General features: G+C 38.9%; 1 protein-coding gene across 5 annotated transcripts in view; it reads left to right on the top strand.

The window, feature by feature from the left end:
* The window catches only part of TEC (tec protein tyrosine kinase), a 122,073-nt gene extending 98,246 nt beyond the window's left edge, over nt 1–23,827 (top strand). For all 5 annotated transcript variants that reach the window (XM_074324649.1, XM_019741061.2, XM_074324651.1 and 2 more), the window contains 11 exons: nt 896–961; nt 6,245–6,299; nt 8,899–8,978; nt 10,382–10,515; nt 12,716–12,790; nt 13,561–13,732; nt 13,854–14,070; nt 18,573–18,637; nt 21,559–21,677; nt 21,761–21,918; nt 23,175–23,827. In XM_074324649.1, coding sequence (XP_074180750.1) covers nt 896–961; nt 6,245–6,299; nt 8,899–8,978; nt 10,382–10,515; nt 12,716–12,790; nt 13,561–13,732; nt 13,854–14,070; nt 18,573–18,637; nt 21,559–21,677; nt 21,761–21,918; nt 23,175–23,258 — 1,225 coding nt within the window. In that variant the 3' untranslated portion in view covers nt 23,259–23,827. The remainder of the gene's footprint in view (nt 1–895; nt 962–6,244; nt 6,300–8,898; nt 8,979–10,381; nt 10,516–12,715; nt 12,791–13,560; nt 13,733–13,853; nt 14,071–18,572; nt 18,638–21,558; nt 21,678–21,760; nt 21,919–23,174) is intronic.
* The last annotated feature ends 265 nt before the right edge of the window (nt 23,828–24,092 follow it).

The following is a 24,092-nucleotide window of genomic DNA, read 5'->3' as shown; positions in this document are numbered from 1 at the left end:
GAGACAACAACTGGGGTTCTAGAATTCTCACTGCTTCTGGAGTGACATGGCTTCTAGGGCCTTCTCTGTGCAACAGAGCTATATATATGCATGTGTGTGTGCATGTGTGTGTGTGTGTTATGAGTTCTTACTAATAGTTGAAATGTAAGATTGCAAGGTTTTTACTCAATTTCAAAATTTTATACATGTATCTCTTTTATGCTGAAAATCTTGGCTTCTGCCAAGATTCTACCCACTATGCGTGCTTCTTAAATGTAATGTGCATAAGAGTCATCTGGGGTAAAATTCAAAGATTTCTTGGTCTCATATAGGCCTTCTCAATTCAGATTGCTTGGGGTATGACCCAAGAATTTGTCTTTTTAACAAGTGCCCCAGATAATACTGATATAGATAGAGGGCAAGGACTACTCTCTGTGAAAGAGTGCTTACATGGACTGTTGAGTTACTGGAGTGGTGAGTGTTTTTATTCAACACTTCAACTTTTCTGAAGTAGTGGTTTCTTCAAAACATCCCAAGAAACTGTGGATTCAAGAGAAGCTTCACGGAATGTTAGGAAGGGCTCTGAACCAAGTCACAAGGTCAGAGTTTAACTTATAGCCTTTTGCTATGGGACCTTGAGAAAGTGCCTGAATCTTTCTATGCCTTGGTTTCCCCACCAGAAAGTGGGTACAATAATGCCTGCCTACCTCAGAATTTTTGTGAGGGTCAAATGAGGAAGTATTTGTAAAGCATCAAATGCTATAGATACATTGAATTATTGGGGGTCAGCTAAGTCTTTCGTACAAGCATTAGGCAATATTATGCTTTAATTATTTCAGAAAAGCAGTAATTTTTCTTTGAATAACCTCTCAGTAAAATGATTTAAGTTTACCTAAAGTATTTTTCTTATTTCTAGGAGTGAAGGATATATTCCAAGTAATTATGTAACCGGAAAGAAATCAAACAACTTAGATCAATATGAGTAAGTAAATGGTTATTTTGTGAATGTGGAGAAGCAGAAAATGTTTTCATTTTCCCAATAATGTAAGGCAGTTTGGAGATTCATGGATATCTTTCATTATCTTTATGGTGGTCCTGACATATCCTTAACTCAGTTGTCTAGGCTGGTAAAAGACATTGGGAGATTAGTTTCTATAATACCCTTTATCTGAAGGTACTGTGTATACAAGCAAATAGAGTTGATTTTAAACAAATGACAGCGTAGCTGACTTTGAAATACAGATCATTGTTCATTCATTCACGAAATCAGAATATAGTTTCCCCAAGTGGCTTTTTAAAAACAATGTTTATTTCTTTTTTCTAACTATAATAATTTATGATTATTATTTTAGAATTGTTTGAAAATAGTAAAAAGTTAACAGGAAAAATTACTCATAAGTCAAATGGAGTTGACTTCTGTCAACATTAGTGTATTTTCCTTCAATCTTTTAAAGACTAGAATCATGCTGTATACACTGTTTTATATTTTGTTTATTCTATTTAGCAACATATTATAAGTATATTTCCTCCTGCCATTAAACAGTCTTCGAAAATATTTTCATAACTGCATTATATTTCATTCAGTCATAAATTCATTAAATATTTACTGAGCTCTTAGTATGTATCAGGTACTGTGCTAGGCCTTAGAGGGTACAAGCGGGCATACGGCATTTGGATGTGCAATAATTTACGTAATCATTTCCTTATTTGTGTGGCATTATGTTGTTTAGGCATCTTTGCTATGTAAAAACAACCGGGATAACCTTTTCCTGCTTGTCATCTAAACTAGACATCTAAAACTCCACGTACTGGGCTAAGGGCTAGTTATAAACTTAGTGAGACTCCTAATGCATGCTGTCATGCTGCTTTCCAGAGAAAGCAATGGGCATACTAGTGCTATGCCCACTAGCTGTGTGTGTCCAGTTTTTAATGAGAGGCCCATATATACCAAATACTCTTGTGGCCATTCTGAGGCAGTGTATTGATGTTTCATTCACTTTCTTTAAAAACAATACCACTGCCACTACCACCAACAACAATGGAAAGCAGTTTCCTCTGTGCTCGTCACTTCCTGTAACATGTGTACCTGACATTCTAGAAAAGGATTAACAGGTTAAAAAGTGACAGCACTTAGTGGTATGATTCCCTCAAAGTAGTTTTATAAGTAGATGAGGGTATAAAAATATCTAAATAAAATAGTGTTTCTGTTCTTCAATAATATTTTATGAACATATAGCGAAATCCTTAGCTAAAAGGTGAAAGCTTAAACCTGATGTTAATGTGATCTGACTGAGAACTAGCTGATTATTTGGGGGAGCGGTATGCTTGGAATCCAGATATTCCTTATCTAAATGGGAGAACTCCCTTATGACGCATGGGATTACAAATGAGGATTGTATGAAGTTTATGATTCATTGCCCGAATATTGTGGATATTTCGTAGTTCGGAAATTTTCTCTCTTCTGAGGAACTGTCCTCTGTGTGACTAAGCGAATGAGTTGCATCAGGTCTCTGGTGTGGGAGTCCCCTCAGCCATGCGCCCAGAGTTCAGGGATGCCATGTGGCACGGTGCCATGCCTGGCTGGATGAGAAAGGGGAAACCTGTTCTCAGTGTGGGAGTCGGACTTCCCCTCGCTTCTCCTGCTGTCTTTCCATTCCATGCTTTGTGTTGTTTTTTGCTATAGCCTGTCCTGTAACACATCTTACGTGTCCCCAGGAGTAGAAAGCCTTTGCCAGCTGTGAATCAAGAGTTCTCCTGCTGTCTGTCTGGGCCTGGGAAGATCCCAGGAAACAGACTGTCCATTGGGTTGGACTCAGGATTGCCAGGCTGGAGGCCCCCAGGGCCATCAGGAAGCTAGTTCTGACCTCCCCACCCAGGGGACAGTTAGGGGAGCAGCAGATAAGAGGAACTGCTGCGGGGAAAGAAACTGGGTTCGTTGTCATGGTGAGTAAGATGTTCTTGAGGGAAACATGTTAAAGGAAGAAGGTGACAGAAATAAAAGGGCCCTTAGAACAAAAAATGTCTAGGATGAGGCTTTGAGTCAGTGGCACAGGAGGCAAAAGCCAAATTAGAGAACCGGCAAAGATTGACAGCTGGTTGGTTGGTTGGTTGGTTGGCTGTTTTTATTTTTATTTAATTATACCTGTTGTCTTCTTTTTATGATTTACCCAACCCACCCTCCCCAAGAAGTTTGGCCAGGATCCAACCTTTCCAGAAAGGACTGAGTGTCACCAAATCAGACACCAGTATGAAGTCCTATTCCTCTGCATTGTTCTGAAGTGACTAACCAACCTGAAAACCTGATTCACATTAAGGTTTTGATATCTAAGAACGGAATGACAAGTTGCTTGTGGGCATTCTTTCTAGATGTCTAGCTCCTTCATCAAGAGGAGCTAACCCCTAACAGAGTCATTTCTGTACCGCCTTGTGAGAGCTGTGTGCGGGCTGGCATCTATGCGGTAGCACCCCTCTATGTGCGGGCTGGCATCTGTGCAGTAGCACCCCTCCGTGCGCGGGCTGGCATCTGTGCCGTAGCACCCCTCTATGTGCGGGCTGGCATCTGTGCGGTAGCACCCCTCCGTGTGCGGGCTGGCATCTGTGCGGTAGCACCCCTCCGTGTGCGGGCTGGCATCTGTGCGGTAGCACCCCTCCGTGCGCGGGCTGGCATCTGTGCGGTAGCACCCCTCCGTGTGCGGGCTGGCATCTGTGCGGTAGCACCACTCTGTGCGCGGGCTGGCATCTGTGCGGTAGCACTCCTCAGTGCGCGGGCTGGCATCTGTATGGTAGCACCCCTCCGTGCGCGGGCTGGCATCTGTGCGGTAGCACCCCTCTACTCATCATGCGTCACGCATCACGCGGGCTCCTTTACATTTGACCCCTGTGTGTAGTTCTTCCTGACAAGATGAATTCAGCTGAGCCGCTGTCATCTTGCCCTTCTTGCCTGGTGACAGCTGTCATAGAAAAGGGAGTAAAGGCAGAAAGAAGTGTTAGGAAATACTCACCAGTAGTTGATTCATCTATTTATTTGTTCATCACTCCTTCCTCCTTTCCTTCCTTCACCATACCCTTAGAGGTCTGAATTAATATCTTAGGGAGGGAAAACAGCCTTTCTGGGGAATCTGCAAATGCCATAAAAAAATGACCCTTCAGATAGGATTTCCTAGAGCCTGCCCTCTGTGCAGTGGAATCCTTTTCTTTCCTTTTTTCCTTTATTTCTCCCCAGGAGCTTGAATCTACTAGGTGAGGAAAGGACCTCTTTTTTTCTCTGAGTGTCTTACATCTAATTTCCTCTCGGGAGCCACAATTCAGCTTTACTGATTTCTTGCATCTGAAACGTGAGACTAACCCCATTGCTTACTCTTGTGAAGAAGGGTTGGAGCTTCTCTCATTAATAAAGAGAATTTTTTCGATCCTTTTGTTGATTTATAATGTATAATGAGAGCTCCTGTTCCCTTTCCTTAGATAATTTTTGTGACTTTTTTGGCATTCTGACAAATGTTTCTTGTGTCAGTGGAAAAGCTTTAGGGACAGAATCCAATCTGTTCTCATTTTTTATATTTCTCAATTGTACTCAGAAACTGATTGATCAGAACTGCAATTTTGTTGAACTTTGGCTCAGTTAATAAATTGGGGTCCACAGCAGTGAGATCTTAATGTCCACAATTCTGAGGCCTGGTTAATCACCTCAGGCTCCAAATAAAATAGTCATCAGCTTGTATTGTGATTGTAATTTGTGTTTGGCCCCTACGCCTGCACAAAGGAGTCCAGACCACAAAAGATCTTGTATTGTATTTTATTCTTTGTGTATTTCCTGTACTCAACGAGGGAAGGCTTTTGTGTTCATTTGTCTCAGGGTGTTTGCTGGGCCAAAAGCATGTACTGGTTCTCTTATTCAAGTCTGAATAGTGGTGGAAAATTCAAATGTCCAGAGGGGCCAAGCTGGCTTCATAACATGGGAAGGAAATATGACTGTGGTGGGGGTTTCCTGCCCACTAAAGGGCATCTAAAACAACCAAGCAAGCAAACAAACACCAAAAAAATAAAGTTAAAACTGAAGGCCAACGTAAACAGTCTGAGTTCATGTTCTTTGACCCTTGAACAACATGGGTTTGAATTTTATGGGTCCACTGATACATGATTTTTTTCCATAAATACTGTAAATGTATTTTCTTAATAATATTTCTTTTCTCTAGCTTACTTGATTATAAGGATACAATATATACTATATAGAACGTATGCAATATGTGTTAATTGACTTTTCTGTTATTGGTAAGGCCCACAGTCGGCTATTGGTAGTTAAGTGTTTGGGGAGTCAGAGTTCTGTATGGCCTTTTGACGGTGCAGGGGGTGTGTGTCTGCACTCCTAAACCCCATGTTGTTTGAGTGAACTGTCATCTCATGGAGAGATTGGCCTGGGGAAGCAGGGAGAGGGGAAGACCTGCCTGTGAGGATGAAATGGGAGATGGCAGTATCCTTCGTTCTTTGGGATACATAGATCTGCAGGGACTTGGGGTTGTGGCACAGAGTGGCAGGGCCTGGAGGGAGGTCAGGCGCCGCTGCTCGGCCATGGTGGGAGTCCCCCACAGCAGAGCCTGGGGTAACCGCCAGGGTGGGGGCTGTGCTAGGTCCAGGAAGTCTGGAAGACCCAGGAGGACTGCTGTTCTATTTTGCTGTTTCATTCGACATTTAGGACCTTCGTGAAATTCAGTGGGGGAAACTTCATAACGACTTGAGATGAAATCTACTGTCTATTAGTAGGATGGGGGCTTGGGATAAGATTTAGTGGAATTAAAGACAATGATGCAAAGTGACATTTCCTGGATATTTTAGTCTGGGAAGTAAAATTCATTCTTGCCATTATAATAGTGAAAAATTAGAAATGATTTTTTATGTTAAATAATGAAAATAGTTTAAATTATGGCACATCCATACCATGACACATAGAACTATATTGCTTTACAGTGATGTGTGTCATATACTGTTATATGAAAAAGCCAGGGTATGATTTGGCAAGTATAGTTGGATCCCACTTTAATAACAAAGTAAGAATGTTGGTATATGTGTATCTTCATAAAAATATGGGTAGAAAAAGTCTGGAAGTATCTACATTAAATGTTACTAGAGATGGTATTACTGAGACTATGAGTGATGTGTTAGTCTTACTTACTGTACTTGTTATTGATGAGAAATATTACCTTGTTAATCCTAAAAATGATAAAATATAATTTTAGAGACCTGGGGCCTTACATGTATATTTTCTGTTCAGATGGTATTGCAGAAATATGAACAGAAGCAAAGCAGAGCAACTTCTCAGAAGTGAAGTAAGTGTTTGTACTTGTTTCCTGGGTTTGGTTTCAGCGCATGTTAATTGTAATGAATCCATGATAAGTAATTCCACATATCTCTGCTCCCAACACCTAAAAAATACTATGACATGAATACAGGGTCTTGTTTTTTAAAATCATTTAAAAGTGAAAACTGGTATATTAGTTTCCTGGGGCTGCCGTAACAAAGTACCACAAACTGAGTGACTTAAGCAACAGAAATTTGTGGTTTCATGGTTCTAGAGGTAGGAAATCTGAAATCAAGACGCCAGCAGGGTTGGCTCCTTCTGAGGAGGGAAGGATCTGTTGTAGGCTTCTCTCCTTCTCACCCTGTACATGTCTGTCTCTGTATCCAAATTTCGTTTTTATAAGGACTCCAGTCATATTCATTTAGGGCACACCCATATGACCTCTTTTTAACTTGATTCTCTGTGTAAGACTCCAAATAAGGTCACATTCTGTAGTACTGGGGCTTAGGACTCTAACAAACGTTTTTTGAGGGGAAACAATTAAACCCATAAAAATAGGTCATAGCTACATAGGAGTAATTATCTTTACTCTCTTTCTTATTGATTTATCATTTGCACCTTGATTGTAGTACTTAAATGCATTTTTCTTTTTTGCTTGAAGTTATTTGTTTTCAAATAATTAACATCAGTAGTACATGATATCATTTGGAAATGAAGTTTAAATATTGAGTTCCCATTAGAAATAAACGTAATAAAATTCTTACATTATCACACGAAATGAAACAAAAGGATAAAATGTAGTATAGAGGAAACTAGAGAGGACAGAGTAAGGAGTCCCAAGTCTAGCTGTGACTTTTTCAGCCTATTTTTGCATCTGTAAAATGAGGAGGTTGGATTAGAAGGTGATCTCTACACTTCTCTGCATTTATGATCTAGTTATTCTATTTAGTAATACGTGGTTCCCAATCTTTTAAACCCACGCTTTCTCATTTTATCTCCTGTTTATTACCATGAGTCAAGGTTTTGTCGGGCACTTGTTTCTGTAGTTTACATTGAGAGAGCAATAGCTGGTGACATTGCTTGATTCAAATGACATGTTAACTCCCCCACAGGATTCCTACATGTCTCCCTGGTGACACCACAATGAGAGGCAGCTGTAGGGGAGTAGGTAGCTAGTAGACCTGGGGTCCACATCCTGGCTCTGCTTCTTACTGGCTGTGTGCTCTCACACAAATGATCCAACGTTTCTGTGCCCCACTTCCTTACCTGTGAAATAAAATGGGGGTAACAGTAGTACCCACCTCATAGGACTGTTTTGAGGATTAGGTAAAGCTACGGATTAGAACATATTAGAACAGAATAAGTTCTTATGCTAAGTGTAATAAGTCAGACAAAAAGTCGAGAACCATATGACTTCACTCATATGTGGGATATAAAACTGAAAGCAGCAAAGGAACAAGACAAACAATTAAAAAAACAAAAACTCATAGACACAGACAATAGTTTAGAGGTTTCCAGAGGGTAAGGGGGGTGGGGGGTGGTAGAAGAGGGTAAGGGGGATCAAATATATGGTGGTGGAAGGAGAATTGACTCTGGATGGTGAACACATAATGCAATGTATAGATAATGTATTACAGCATTGTACACTTGAAACCTATGTAGTTTGTTGACCATTGTCACCCCAATAAATTTTAATAAAAAAATAAATAAAATAGTAAATTATACAGAAAAAAACAGAATAAGTTCTCAATAAATAAATGGTAGCTATTATACTTTTTACAGATTGATTAACTGTAATGAGCATTGTCCCTAATTGTTCTTACAGATTTGTTTGTGGGGTTTTATTTAATTCCATTGTTTTTCTTATGAATAAGAACAAAATTTATTTTATTTCTCAATTATTGAAAATACTTCCATCTTAAATCAACTTCAGTGCTGGAGATTGACTGTGGTGTTATTGGTGGAAAGAAGTGTTGGAGGTTCTGAGCTTCTATTTCTTGCTCTGTGGCTTGGAACCTGATGAGGATTTATCCTTTAGTTGTTTATCATTGTTTGTCTTTCGGTTTTTCCTTGCTTAAGTTGTTTGTATCTCCATCTCTTCTTTTGTAAAAAATGAAATTTAATATTGATTTCCAGGAAAATGAAAAACATTCTTGTAAAGAGTACTGAAATATTTACAGAAAAAATGCTATCTGGATAGAAGATAATATTGAATCAGGATCGAAGCTGATAGCAAATATGAAAAAGATATGAAGTAAAACCCAATCATTAAGAAATACATTTTTCAGTATCTGTTTTTATGTCCAGGACTTAAAGGAATTGTAGTTTTGTCTGTTAGTTTTGCAAGGGCCCTGAAAGATTGTCGTGTTGAAATGTCTTACACTATGTGTGAGAAGATTTGTGATTGTGGGGAATTGTGAGTGTGCTTTCTTTAATCTCATGGCCCAGTGATATCTAGTGGAAGGTTTGTGGCTGCACCCTGTTGGTAAGTTGTGCTTCTCAGAAGCATATTTTCTAGGCAAAGGATAATAATCATGAAATCATAAGATTGGGTTCTTGAATCTTCTTCAGGGCATTGACTGATACTTGTTATTGCATTGGAACAATTTTCTTAACTTGCATTTTAGGATAAAGAAGGTGGTTTTATGGTAAGGGATTCCAGTCAACCCGGCATGTACACAGTCTCCCTTTATACGAAGTTTGGAGGGTAAGTAGTCTCTCTCTCTCTCTCTCTCTCTCTCTCTCTCTCTCTCTCTCTCAGAGTTTTTTTATGGAGAGTTCCCATATAGGTTGTATGGATTCATTATTTTCAAAAAATATGCTGTATTTCAACATTAAAAAAGAAAATCCGAACTCGATTTTTAAAGTCTATATGATTTTCTATATTCATATATCTCTAATTTTCCTCATAGTTTTCCATATACATGTTTGCTGAGAATGGCTATGAAAACTTCGCCAACATTCCACAGATAATTCCTATGCACTGTACTAGGTGCTATAGATACCACAGCGAGCAAAGGAGACACAGACCCTGCCCTCCAATAGCTTAGTGGGGGTTTCAGACAAGCAAACAGGCAGTTATGGTAACATGAGTAAATGCTGTGCTAGGAGGCAGTGTGTGTGTGTGTGTGTGTGTGTGTGTGTGTGTGTGTAATGGGGTACGGACTCCAGACACATCTGAGTTAGTCATTAATGTAGCTGAGACCTGACAGGTGAGACAGACAAAGTTGGAGGGAGGAGAAAGAGTGTTTCTACTGAGGAAAATGCCTGGACCCAGAAGTGAATGAGGACATGGTGAATTCCAGGAACTGACAAGAGTGTATTGTAGCTGGAGTGTAGAATGGGAGGGGCGGGGTGAAGGGAGGAGAGAGAAGCCGGAGACATAAAAGTGGATGTTAGGTTAGGTTAGGTCTGTCGATGGCAAGGAGTCTGAGCTTTATCTTAAGAGCAGCTGGCCAAAGGGCAAGGGGGAAGGCGCTGGTAGATGAGGGTAAATGGGATCAAATATATGGTGATGGAAGGAGAACCGACTCTGGGTGGTGAGCACACAATGTAATATATAGATGATGTATTACAGAATTGTACACCTGAAACCTATGTAGCTTTACTAACCATTGTCACCCGAATAAACTTTAATTAAAAAAGAAAAAAAGAGCAGAGGGGTTCTCCTGAATGGATTTTTGGCAAGAGATAACTCGAGAAGATCTATGTTCGAGAAAGATATCTAAAGTAGAATATTTCCATTTTTCATAAGTCTAGTTTATTCACTTTTAGAGGTGTAATTCTTCTAGACAATTACAAGTTTACACCAACAGCAGAGACTAAAAGCGGTACCTATTTTAAGACTTAACTGTGGGTAAATGGAGTTGGTAAATGTTCTCTTTCACAATCTCAGGCAAGGGACCAAGAATGTTATTAGTGACCACTTTAAACACTTCCACCTGTTAATGTGAAAGGAAAAACTAAGAAGAACATGGGGGAAAAGAAAATTTGTGCCACGAATAGAAGGGGCCACATGTAAGAATCTTGCCGTGACCTGTTAGAAAACATCTTCAGAGTGAAGGGACATTATTCCAACTTGGTTCTAACACTGTTTGATTTTTATTATAGAGAAGGCTCGTCGGGTTTCAGGCACTATCATATAAAGGAAACAACGACATCCCCAAAGAAGTATTATCTGGCAGAAAAACATGCATTTCCTTCAATTCCTGAGATCATTGAATATCATAAGCACAATGCAGCAGGTAAGTGAGTTTTGAAAACGCGTTTCAAATAGTAGGTAGTGGTTAAAATGATCAGAGATTGTGATGAATTCTTCCTTGAGCAGTTTTGTTATGTAGTTAATTGTCAAATGTGATTGACTTAAAATTATTGTATGTTAAGGAACTGATAGATACTATATACAAAGAAAAATCAGAAAGTATATCAAGTCTCATAGAAAGCTGCCTTGACCTTAGGACATGAGTTATTCTTACTGTATACGGTAAATGTCACATTTCTATCATTTTATCCTTGCTACTGACAAAGATTTTCTGTGTGACCAGACTTTAGTCAGGCTCTTGAACTGTCTCCTGGGCCCATCTGTGCACTTTCTTATAAAATCAAGTTTTAGCAGGAGCGCTGCTAAATCAGTTTAACCAGAACCCCATACCCTCCACGTCTAACCTCTGATCACTCCCAGATTCCAGTTTCTCATCCTCCACCATCCCCCAAGTGATGCTGGTCATCCTGGCTCATCTTCATCAGGAATCCTGGCAGACCGGTGTAGTCAGAACTGCCCCCTTCCCTTCCCTCTGACGTTTCTCTTAGTGATGCTCCAGCCGCTGTCCCCCACCTACTTCTTGGCTGTAAATTCCCACTTGCCCACGCTGTCTTCCGAGTTGAGCCCAGTCTCTCACCCTCACTCTAATATCCCATTGCAGTGGTCTCTGTACTTGTCACCATGGTCCTGGGGGAAGTCTGCCTTACCAGTTTTAAAATTAACTTGAAATTTTATCACCTTTTATCACCTTAGCATTAACTTGAAATTTTATCACCTTTTGCCCAGTCTGTTGTTATTTGTGGCTCTGTTCACTTTTCTCAGATAATGATCAGAACAGTTATTGAGATAATTTACATCCCATAAAGGTCACCAATTGAAAGTGAACAATTCAGTTGTCGTTGGTATATTTAAGAGTTATGCCAGCCTTCACCATAATATAAGAACATTTTCATCATCCAAAAAAGAACGTTTGTACCCATTAGCAGTCACTCCTCATCCCTTTCACTAGTCCAGCCCACGGCAACAACTAATTTACTTTGTCTTTACAGATTTGCCTTTTCTGGACATTTCGTATAAATGTAATCAGACGATATGTGGTCGTTGTGACTAGCTTCTTTGACTTAGCATAATGTGTTTGAGGGTCGTCCATGTTCTAGCCTGTATAAGTCCTGCATTTCTTTTTATTGATGGATAATAATCCATTGTTTATAATAGATTAATTGATATTTTGTTTATATCAATTTATCCCCTAAAGGACTTTTTCTTAGCTCTTATTCTGTTATTTTCCTTTTCCGTGTTTATATTCCATTATTCCTTTCTTTTGGGTTCTTGTATACATTTTTTTCTTCACTGTTATCTCAATTCACTCATTTAACAGACATGTATTAGGTGCCTACTGCATGCCAGGAACTGTGCTGGGTTCTAGGGAGACTGTGGTACAATAGGTTGTCATTGATCCATCCTGTCTCTCCCAAATCTTACCATTTGGCGGGAAAGACAAGTACATAACAATGTAAGTGAGCATGAGATATGCTGTAGTAGAGGAAATACAAAGTGTTATGGGTGTTTATAGGAGACGTACCTGCCGTTTATTCATATTTAGTGCTGTAAGCAACTTAGATTAAAGGATTTAATGTGCCTCACTAATTTCCTGTAGTTGATATTTCCAATTGGCATTTTACAGCCTGATTTGTATGCCAAGATTCCTAATGCTGAGTTACGTCAGGTGAATTACTTTAATTTTTAGTAGACTGCTGTCATTTCCTTTCATGGATAAGATCTCATATTGGACACGAACGTGAAGTAATAATTGATAATAACTGTTAGAAAGCTTTTAACATCCTTTAAAATGTTTGAGAAGAGAATATGCTAGCATGGGGCCTAAGAAACACTGTAGTATTTAAAAGGAAATGTTTGTTGAACAAATAAAAGCTTATATCTATATTTAAATTTGTTATGCTCCATAAAAAATATGAAGTTGTCAACACAGAGAGTGGGATCATCTTCCTTCCTGCTTTCCTCTCTTATTTTTTGCCAGCATATAGCACAGTGTTGTATGTACACACAGAGGAGAGCACGAAGTGAATAAATAAATGAATTTATAAATGGGTTTCTAGTTTAGCACTTTACCATGCAGAATGATTAAGGATGAATTCTACTGCAATACTTTCTGTGATTTCTAGGACTTGTCACAAGGCTGCGGTACCCAGTTAGTGCCAAAGGGAGGAATGCACCAACCACTGCAGGATTCAGCTACGGTAACTCATTCTGTAGTTGCATTGGCTAATTTTGCTTGCAAAGAATCCATTTTCACAAGACCAATTTAGTTGTGTAGAATTCCACATGGTGAGACTGTTTTTGTAAGTTTTATAGAATGGGTTTTTTAAATGATTATACTTACAGCTGTAGTAACCCTAGGTTTTCTGTTTTCATCATGAATCATAATTCAACAGAAAACTCCCTGTCAGTGAAAAATAAGCATCACCATGTTACATCTAAAATAAGCTAAAGCCTTTCCTGGTTTTCACTGGCTTTGTTGGTTACTAACAGGAAAGTGAGGATGGAGGGAGTTAACAGAGAAGGTATCCAACTTGATTATTGTCATTGTTGCTTCTGGCAATAGCCTTTTAAACAGCAGGGTAAATTCTTTCCAACCTGCTGGAATTGGAAAAGAAAAGGGGAGGGGGTGGGGAGAGTGGTAAAGGATGGAGTTTTTATTTTTTTAACGGAATCTTTAACTTTCAGGCTCTATTATTATTCGCTTCCTATGCAGCATCTTCTTGCCGTCTTCAGTTCACTTTGCTTGTATGTGACAGCTTAGATGAGGTACATCCTCCCCGGAGGGTGGAAAGCCATCATTTGCAGTTTTGATGTGTGTTGCAAGTCTGCTCTGAGTTTTACCAGTATTGTCCTGTAACTTTGAGATTGACCTTGGTTGTTATAGTTCTTTGTTTCTCACTGATTCGTGCTCTAGTGTCTGTATTGAATCTGTATTGCATTTTATCGCTTTCCCCCTTTTGTCTCACAGAAAAATGGGAGATTAACCCTTCAGAGCTGACTTTTATGAGGGAACTGGGGAGTGGACTGTTTGGAGTGGTGAGGCTTGGCAAGTGGCGAGCTCAGTACAAAGTAGCCATCAAAGCTATTCGGGAAGGTGCGATGTGTGAGGAAGACTTTATAGAAGAAGCTAAAGTGATGATGTAAGTTACTATGTTCTTTCTGGTTCCCTTTTTTGCATTAAAAAGTGGTCCCTCACCAGCATTAGCCCCGGATGGTTTCTTTTGCTTTCATAACTGTGTGTATGCATGACTTCTCTCCTAGGAAACTGACACACCCAAAGTTGGTACAGCTTTATGGTGTATGCACCCAGCAGAAACCACTTTACATTGTCACCGAATTCATGGAAAGGGGCTGCCTTCTGAATTTCCTCCGACAGAGACAAGGTCATTTCAGTAGAGACGTGTTGCTGAGCATGTGTCAAGATGTATGTGAAGGGATGGAGTACCTGGAGAGAAACAGTTTCATCCACAGAGACCTGGTAAACTATAAACCACCTGTATTCCCATTCATTGGCCAAATTCCTTTGAAACACACTGAGTTAGCAAATGAGCGTTGATGGGTCAGTACCCAATTTTTGTTCTCAACAGTATTTCACCATTATTTTTAAACTTGGTAAGTTTAACTTGCACCATAATGGTAACAGGAAGATCTTTTTAAAATCTAATATATATAATACATAATTATGTAGGCAATTGTATAAATAATACATAATTAAACAGGCAATATTTCCCAACAAGTTAATCATGTGTAGATTATTTAATCTCCATAAGCATCTCATGAGCTAGCTAGTCATGACTGTGTTTCTGATCATTGTTTTATAGATAAAGAAATTGGCTTCAGAGACATGAAATGACTTGTATATGGTGATGAAGGAGGAGGTTAAAGGTTGACTCATCCTTTAACTCCTAAACTCACTTCCATCTCACACATTATAAGCAGAAACTGTAGTAACTGGCTCATTTTCTTTATCTCTGAAATCACTAGGAAAAGTTGGAAGCCCATGTTAATTCCTGAAAATGCCAGAAAAAGTAATCTAGTACTGGTTTAAATGATTGTGACGGAGACACATCTTAATTTTCCTCTCATTCTTTCTCCCTCTCTCCCTCATTCCTTTCCTTCTCTTTTCCCTCTGCCTAGTCTTCCCAAATGTGTCTGTTTTCAGCATGTTGATAGAATTATCAGTCCCCCATCCCCTGTAACCACCACTTTATTCTCTGTTTTTTTACAGTTTTGACTTTTTTTTTTTTAAGATTCCACTTGTGATATCACACGGTACTTGTTTTTCTCTGACTTATCTCACTTAGTGTAGTATGTTGAAGTTCCCTTCATATTGTCACAAATAGCAGGATACCTTTCTTTCTCGTGGCTGAATAATGTTCATTGTATATATATTCCACATCTTTTGTTATCTATTCATCCCTTGATGAGCATTTGGGTTGTTTACATATCTTGGCTATTGTGAATAATGCTGCGATACATGGGTGTGCATGTATCTCGTCAAAATCCTGTTTTCCTTTCCTTTGGGTATATTTCCGAAAGTGGATTGCTAAATTGTATGGTAGATCTATTTTTAATTTTTTGAGGACACTTCGTATTGTTTTTTGTAGTGGTTGGACTAATTTAAATTCACACTAATTTACATGCATAAAGGTTCCCTACTCACCACACCCTTGCCAGCACCTGTTGTCTCTTGTCTTCTTGATGATGGCCATTCTAACAGGTGTGAGGCGATATCTCACTGTGGTTTTGACTGACATTTTCCTGATGATTAGTGATGTTGAGCCCCTTTTCATGTTCTTATTGGCTATTTTGATGTCCTCTTTGGAAAAATGTCTATTTAGTACTTCCCATTATTAAATTGGTTTGTTTGTTTTTTGTTAAATTCTGTTAGTTCTTTATATATATTGGATGTTAACTCCTTATCTGATATATGGTTTCCCAAAATTTTCTCCCATTTTGTAGGCTGCCATTTCGTTTTGTTGATTATTTCCTTTGCCATGCTGAAGCTTTTGAGTCTGATGTAGTCCTATTTATTGATTTTTGCTTTTGTTGTCTGTGCTTTTGATGTTACGTCCAAAAAATCATTCCCAAGACCAATATCGATGAGTTTCTTCCTTATGTTTTCTTCTAGGAGTTTTATGGTATCAGACCTTATGTTTAAGCCTTTGATCCACTTTGAGTTAGTTTTTGTGAGTCATGTGAGATAGGGGGCTGATTTCATTGTTCTGCATGTGTTTCTCCAGTTTTCCCAGCACCATTTGTTGATGAGACTATTTTTCTCCCATTGGGTGTTCGTGGCTCCTTGTGGAATATTAGTTGACTATAAATGCCAGGATTTAATTCTGGGCTCTCTAGAATTTGTTCTATTTTTCTGACTATTTTGTGCCAGTACCATATTGTTTTTACTATGGCTCTGTTGTATAGTTTGAAATCAGGATATGATACCTCCAGCTTTGTTCTTTTTTCTCAGGATTGCTTTGGTTATTCAGGGTCTTTTGTAGTTCCACACACATTTTAGGATTGTTTCTATTTCTGTGAAGAATGCCGTTGGTATTTTGATGGGGATTGTGTTGAATCTATAGATAGCTTTGGCTAGTCTGGCCATCTCAACAATATTTATTCTTCCTATCCATGAATACAGATGTCTTTCTACTTGTTTGTATCTTCTTCAGTTTTTTTCAGCATAATCTTGTCATTTTCATTGTACTGATCTTTTGATCTTAGTTAAATTTATTACTAAGTATTTTATTGGTTTTGATGCTAATTTTGAATGGGATAGTTTTCCGTATTTCCTATTCTGGTTCTTCATCATTCGTGTAAAGGAATTTGATTTCTGTACGTTGATTTTGTAACATGCCACTTTACTGATTAATTCCAACCACTTTTTGATTGACTCTGGGATTTTCTGTATGTAAGATCAGACTGTCAGCAAATAGCGACAGTTTTAATTCTTCCTTCCCAATTTGGATGCCTTTTATTTCTTTGTCTTGCCCAATTGCTCTCGCTAGGATTTCCAGTACTATATTGAATAGGAGTAGTGAGAGTGGGCAGCCTTGGCTTGTACCTGATCTCAGAAGAAACCTTTTCAATTTTTCTCCATTGATTATAATGTTAGTAGTAGGTTTATCATATGTGGCCTTTATTACGTTGAGGTACATTCCTTCTCTAATCAATCTGTTAAGAGTTTTTATCATGAAAGGACATTGTATTTTGTCAAATGCTTTCTCTGTGACTATTGAGATGAACATATGATTTTCATCTCTTATTGATGTAATGCATTGTACTTACTGATTTGCATAAGCTGAACCAGCCTTGCATCCCAGGGATAAATCTGACTTGGTCATCGTGTACAATCCTATTAATGTGTTTTTTAATTAGTTTGCTCATATTTTGTTGAGAATTTTTGCATCTGTATTTATCAGGGATATTGGTCTATAGTTTTCTTGTGATACCATCATCTGGTTTTTGTATCAAGGTAATGCTGGCTTTGTAGAATAAATTTGGAAGTGTTTTCTCTTCTTTAGTATTTTGGAAGAGTTTGAGGAGGATTGTTGGTATTAATGCTTCTTTAAATATTTGGTAGAATTCACCAGTGAAACCATCTGGCCCTGGAGTTTTCTTTGTTGGTACTTTTTTATTACTGACTCAATCTCTTGACTCATTACTGGCCTGTTCAGCCTTCTTCCTGATTCTCTCTTGGTAGATTGTGTGTTTCTAGAAATGTATCCATTTTTTTCCTACTTATATAATTTGTTGCCATATTATTGTTCATAGTAGTCTCTTATAACTTTTGTACACATAACTTTTGTATTTCGGTAGTGTCAGTTGTAATGCCTTCTGCTTCATTTCTAATTATATTTGAGTCTTCTTTCTTTTTTTCTTTATCATCTATAGAAACAGGTTTGTCAATTTTGTTTATCTTTTCAAAGAACCAGCTTTTAATTTTGTTGGTCCTTTCTATTTTTCTGATCTCTATTTCATTTCTTTCTTCTCTGATTTTTATTATGTCCTTCCTTTTGCAAACTTTGGGCATAATTTGTTCCTCTTTTTCTAGTTCCTTGAAGTGTAAAGTTAGGTTGTTTATTTTAGATCTCCCTAGTTTCTTAATCTATGTGCTTATTGTGTTACACTTTAAAACTGCTTTTACTTCATTCCACAAAATTTACTATGTTGTATTTTCATTTTCATTTGTTTTGAGATAATTATTTATTTCCCTTTTGATCTTTCCTTTGACACTGGTTTTTGAGAAGTGTGTTGTTTAGTCTCCACGTATTTGAAGATTTACTACTCACTTTACTCAGAGTTTCTTACCTTTTTGTATGTGTGATAAGAGTGTGTAGATTTATTCTCTTAGCAAATTTCAAGTTTAAATTGGATTTTTTTTTGCTTTTGAGTTGTATGACTTTCTTATATATTTCATATCAAATATTTGTTTTGCAAATATTTTTTTCCCATTCTTTAATGAGGCAGAAGAGCCTATTTTTACTCTTGTGTATACAGTTGACCCTCGAACAACACGGGGGTTAGGGGCTCCAACCCCCCACACAGTTGAAAATCTGTGTATAACTTTTGATTCCCCTAAAAATTAATTGATAGTGTATGGGTGACTGGAAGCCTTACCAATAACATACACAGTTGATTAACACATATTTTGTATATTATATACTGTATTCTTACAATAAAATAAGCTAGAGAAAAGAAAATGTTATTAAGAAAATCATACATGTACAGTACTATATGCATTTTTTGAAAAAAAATTCACATATAAGTGGACCTGTGTAGTTCAAAGCCATGTTGTTCAAGGGTCAGCTGTATGTTGGAGACAGTTGCATAGGTGTACAAACAATTTTTGAAGAGATGTTTCTACCCTCTGCTGATGTTGACTGGGCTAAACTAAATTTAAAATAAATAGAGCTTGTATTTTTTTACTTTTATTATGGAACTTTGTAACTAATATGTCGTTATAATATTGTTTTCCAGGCTGCCAGAAATTGTCTAGTAAATGAGGCGGGAGTTGTAAAAGTATCTGATTTTGGAATGGCCAGGTAAGTCTGAGTCTAAGTATGCATTTTCTATTAATTTTGGATGAAATTAATATGAGACTGTGACCTTTCCCTTGAAAGTAACAGGAAGCCTGAATTTTTCTCTGCAGTTTGACTCTGTCAGCTACTTCCTCCTCTATTTCAGAGCTGTTTTGAAACCACAGCTTTTGTTTCATTAGCAAAATAGTAGTACCCATCATTATTTTAATGTAGTACCCATCATTATTTTAATAGAGGAACTAATTGTTTTCTCTGCTTATTAGTGTTTTTGATATAAGCTAATAAATTAGGGTATTTGTATTTTGAAAGATTTCTTTGCTGAGTGTATCCATTTTACTGTTAGCTTTGGCTTTTTCTCAGGTGAATAAATTGTTGAGGAGTTATGATTGCTTATGTTTTATTATGTGGCTTTATGTGATATTCACATTAGCTTGTAGAATGAATAAGCCTGGGAAAGATCTGCACTGATGAAGCAGGAAGGCAATCTGGTCAGCTGGCCCTTCTGAGATAAACAAATAAGTATACACTGTGTTAATTATTGTTAATAATTCTCTCCACTAGGTGGCAGGATGGCCTGTTAAATACATTACTTTCTTTTCTCCCTGGTGTGCATTAGATTTCTAGAATCTTTTTTTTTTTTTTTTAATTTATTGGGGTGACAATTGTTAGTAAAATTAGATAGATTTCAGGTGAACAATTCTGTATTACATCATCTATAAATCCCATTGTGTGTTCACCACCCAGAGTCAGTTCTTCCATCACCATATATTTGATCCCCCTTACCCTCACCTCCCACCCCCAGCCCCCATAGATTTCTAGAATCTTTTGTTTTCACAGAAATCTTTTCGTGGGGAAAGTTCTTAGAATACCCAAATCTGTAGTGTTTTTATTTGCTTAATTTTTATAATTTTAATAGGGTATTAGAAAAGACCTTTAAAAAATATTTAGTTCTTTCCCTCTATACATCCATATATACACTCATAAGAAATTAAGTGCCTACTATGTTCCAGGCACAATGGTAGACCGAACCATAGCAGAGAATATGACACACAAGTCCTGGCTCACATGCCAGCTTGTTTTCAAGAGGAAGGTGAAACATGGGCCCTGAGACATGCGGAGAGGAAAACAAACGCAGTGATATGACAGAGCAGGGGCCAGCAAACTATCCTCGGGGCCACATGTGACCCACCACCTCTTTTTGTACAGCCTGTTACCCAACAACGGTTTTCACACTTTTAAATGGTTGAAAAAAAGTTGAAAGAATATGACGCATGAACATTATCTGGCATTTAAGTGTCAGTGTCCATAAATAAAATGTGACTGAGACATAGCCTCGCTCATTCACTTCTATATTGTCTGTGGCTGCTTTCCCCCCACCAAGACCCAGGTGAGTGGTTGTGACAGAAACTGGCCTGCAAAATCTAAAATATTCGTCATCTGGCCCTTCACAGAAATAGTTTGCTGGCTCCTGTGAGGGAGATAACTTGGGGTTAGCGGTGGGGTGAGTACTGAGTGGTGGCCTGGGTAGGAGGGATGGTGGCTGCTTTAGATCTGGTGCTCTGGAAGGCCTCTTTGAGATCCTTAATATTTGAATGAGACCCCAAAGGCGGAAATTAGCCAGGTAGGTGAAAGAATGAGGAGAAAATATTCCAGATGGAAGAAACACCAAGTGTAAAAGTTTGAGATCTGGGACAGGCTCGGCTAACTCGAGGAATGGAAAGAGGATGGGGTGGCCAGCCCATGGCCAGGACAAAGAGCAGTAATAAAAGCAGGCAAGGACCGGGTCGTACCGGTCAAGTTTAGCTCCTAAGGAAACGGGCCCAGGGAGCTTAGAAAGCTGGTCTTGTCAGAAGTGGGGCCGAAACGGCTGACTGGCGGGTCCTTAATTACCCAGTGTTCTTTATTGGCTTTTTATGATGGTGTTCTGTATCTGACAGGCAGTCCTCCAATGTCACATGTTCAATTTTCATATGTTTGGCTTTCAGAAGATCTGTGCTTTTGTATCCACCCCTCTAACACACTCATTAGACACTAAATTCAGAGTCCCCTGATTGACAGACGAGTTGGTCCAGCACATGGTGCATTGTCACCATCTTTGTCCATACAGGAAACGAGGTTTGTGCAGTTATTCGAATATTTTCTCCTGGAGTTTTTTAGAAACCAACTTTATATGTTCATACAGTACACAAACACATTCCCCTTGGAAATGCATACTGAGCACATTACAGGAAAGGCTGAAGGTCCCATGTTTACCAGCCCAATCAAGGATTCTCCCCCAGACATAGCCAGTGTTACCAGTTTGTGTGTGTCCTTCCAGAAGGACAGAAGTTGCTCCCATAGGAAAATTATATAATATTGTTTTGAGTGTGTGTGTGTGTGTGTGTGTGTGTGTGTGTGTGTGTAGGAGGGATGTCATGGTGTATAAAAATATATTCCACCATTTACGTATGTCATGTTGCAATTCGCTTTCTTGACTTGTTGTAGTTCTAAATTGTGCTCTGTGGAATTGTGGGGACTAAAAGCACGTGTGTCTCCAGACGCTCTGCACCACTTCCTTTACAGCCGCTTTGCTTTAGATGTTTTACATGTGAGGCCTTTGGGTGAGACTTTGTTTTAAGACCAAAAATTGCTTACAAGAAAAAGTTTGCAAACTATTTTATTGTATTGCCTTATAAAAAAGAAAAAAAACAAACTGAGAAGTGAATGCATAGATACTAATATTACAATGCATCCATTTCAAGCACTGAATTCGAGCTGAGATAGAAGTCGCCAGGTGGGGCCACCAAGGCAAACATTTAGCTTCAACCGGATGCTTGTTGGACTTCAGTCAACTGTGTTTTTGATTCTAAGGGGGGAAAAAAAGAACGTGTACAAAATGCAGATCGTAACTCAGAGGTGTAAACTTACGGTGTGTCTTACTGTAGGTATGTTCTGGATGATCAATACACAAGTTCTTCCGGTGCTAAATTTCCTGTGAAGTGGTGTCCACCTGAGGTGTTTAATTACAGCCGCTTTAGCAGCAAATCAGATGTCTGGTCATTCGGTAAGACACATGGCCCATTTTCCCTCAATTCTGCTCTGAAGAGGACATGGATATGTCATTTGGTAATCCTTATCCTTTCCCAGGTGTCTTGATGTGGGAAGTATTCACTGAAGGCAGAATGCCCTTTGAGAAAAACACCAACTATGAAGTGGTAACCATGGTTACTCGTGGTCACCGACTCTACCGGCCGAAGTTGGCATCCAAATATGTATACGAAGTGATGCTGAGATGTTGGCAGGAGGTATAGAATTTTTTGTGTGTGCTCTTTAAAACAATCTCTGTGTGCTCGCTTCGGCAGCACATATACTAAAAAAAATCTCTGAAACATTATGGATCTGGGCTTATAGATTAATAGTGTGTAGTCTTTATAGCCTAGTGAGTTGGTACATGTTTTACATGATTTCAAACTCTAGGTAGGAAGCCAACTCTCTCAACTCAATTCTGAATAATGGGAAGAAGAAAGTGAAGAAGGGGAAAACGCTAATAATTAAGAGAATAAATTCAGGCGCTGCTCTATTACCAAGTGGGAATCCTGCCATAGTTGCCCGAGTTAAGAACTCAGAGAATAAGTCTGAGGAAGTGATTCTCGTCTCAGTGGCCCTCTTGTATTATTGAGGTGTTACTTTTCCAGGGAAGGTTTCTTTCTCCAAATCTCAACTTTCTCAGGTCTTTTTACTCACATTCTTTGGAAGTTTTCCTTCCCCCTGTAATGAAATGTCACCTCATAGAAGAGATTAGACACTAAAATGACTTTTGAAAGATAATAATAATTATTAAAGATAATAATGACATTAGCTCACATGTATTGTGTGCTAGACACTGTACTAAATGCTTTAGATGTAGTTCTCAGAATAACCCTTTGAAGTGTGGTTGCTTTTACTGTGACCACTCTGTGGGTGAGAATACCAAGACTCATGAAGTTGCTGTTTACCCAGGACCACTTAGCTGCAAGGAACCAGCGTCCTGTCTGACTCTAAAGCCCATGTTCTCCGTCACTTGCTGAAAGCCTCCCAAGAGCATTGACTGGGATGGGCAGAGGGCTGGGCAGGAAGTGGTGCTAAGTGGTGCTAGGGGGAGAAGGCCAGCATGAGCAAAGACGTGGAGGCGGAAATGAACATAGTGTGTATCCACGAGGGTGGACACTGGGCTGATTGAGCGGAGAGCCCATGTGAGGATTTTTCTAGGAAATGAGATTGGCTAGCCAGGGGGTGGGGGGTGGGCAGGTTGTAGAGGGCACTGCCAAGTAGAAGGACTTGATTTGACAGACAATAAGGAATGATCAGTTTCTTGAATTGGGATGCAAAAGCAGTGTGGTAGAAAGCTTAGTCTAGTGGTAGTACATGCAGGAAAAATCAGACCTACTTGGAGATGCCTGCATGTTCCAGTCCCGAAGCAGTGAGTACCTTGCTCTAGTGTGCTACGATGTTCTCTGAGTTTGAGAAATTATTTTGGAATGGATCCTGGAACCCATATCTTCTCTTTGATTTTTAATTGTAGAAACCAGAGGGAAGGCCTTCCTTTGAAGACTTGCTGCGCGCAATAGATGAACTAGTCGAGTGTGAAGAAACTTTTGGAAGATAAGTAGTGTGTGACCAGTGGCTTCTAGATTCCAAAGCCCAAGGAAGAAATGGCATCTTGTGGCCAACTTTTAATTTATTTAGCACTTGGATGTAAATATTGTTTTACTAAAGTGGAAACACCTAAAGCATCCTTGGCTCCATGACTGAATCTTCCAGATTTTGGAAATGCTGCCTTAGAGATGGTGATTGAAAGCATTCACTTTTATCCACTCCACAGGGCTTAGTGCCCACACAGGTACTATACCCAGGCCCCATGGTTTGCCCATTTGAGGGGTGCACATGGGGCCATGTTAGCTGGTGCCAGTGGAAGACCAGGATATTTGGGAAGGGAGAAGGTATTAGAGCCATTTTCCAGCAACCCTCCTCTTCCTTTTGACTTCTACAGAAATCTGGGCCTGGGGCATTGTCTAGAATGTGGGTTCTGGAGGAACCAGGAACCCACCTTGGATAAATATCCACTTTTGTTTTGAAAACATCTGTTTTCAAGACTGCCATTAGTATTACAAAACATTTGTATGTTGTTTATATTGTAAATATATGTAATATATAAAGTTATATATTTATAAGAAACACGAGTTGTCTTTTCATTGAAACTTTGAATTCTGTAATATATGAGCTAACCTTTAAAGGACTAGGGTCAGTGCCTTACAGCTGTCAAGTGCTTTTCCCCTAGAGCTCAAATATTCCATACCGAAGAGGTAAAAGTCTGGACCCTTCTATGGTTAATGTGCCCTCCTCAGGGGACATGTTTGGGGGGTAGCTAAAACAGCTTAGGGCCCCAACAGGGCCCGTGCTTGGGCTGAACGACCGTGCCTGTGGTATCTGCAGCTAATTG

This window comes from Rhinolophus sinicus, linkage group LG02, assembly GCF_036562045.2.
Source record: "Rhinolophus sinicus isolate RSC01 linkage group LG02, ASM3656204v1, whole genome shotgun sequence".
Classification (NCBI taxonomy): Eukaryota; Metazoa; Chordata; class Mammalia; order Chiroptera; family Rhinolophidae; genus Rhinolophus; species Rhinolophus sinicus.
This window is presented reverse-complemented; position numbering and strand designations above follow the sequence as displayed.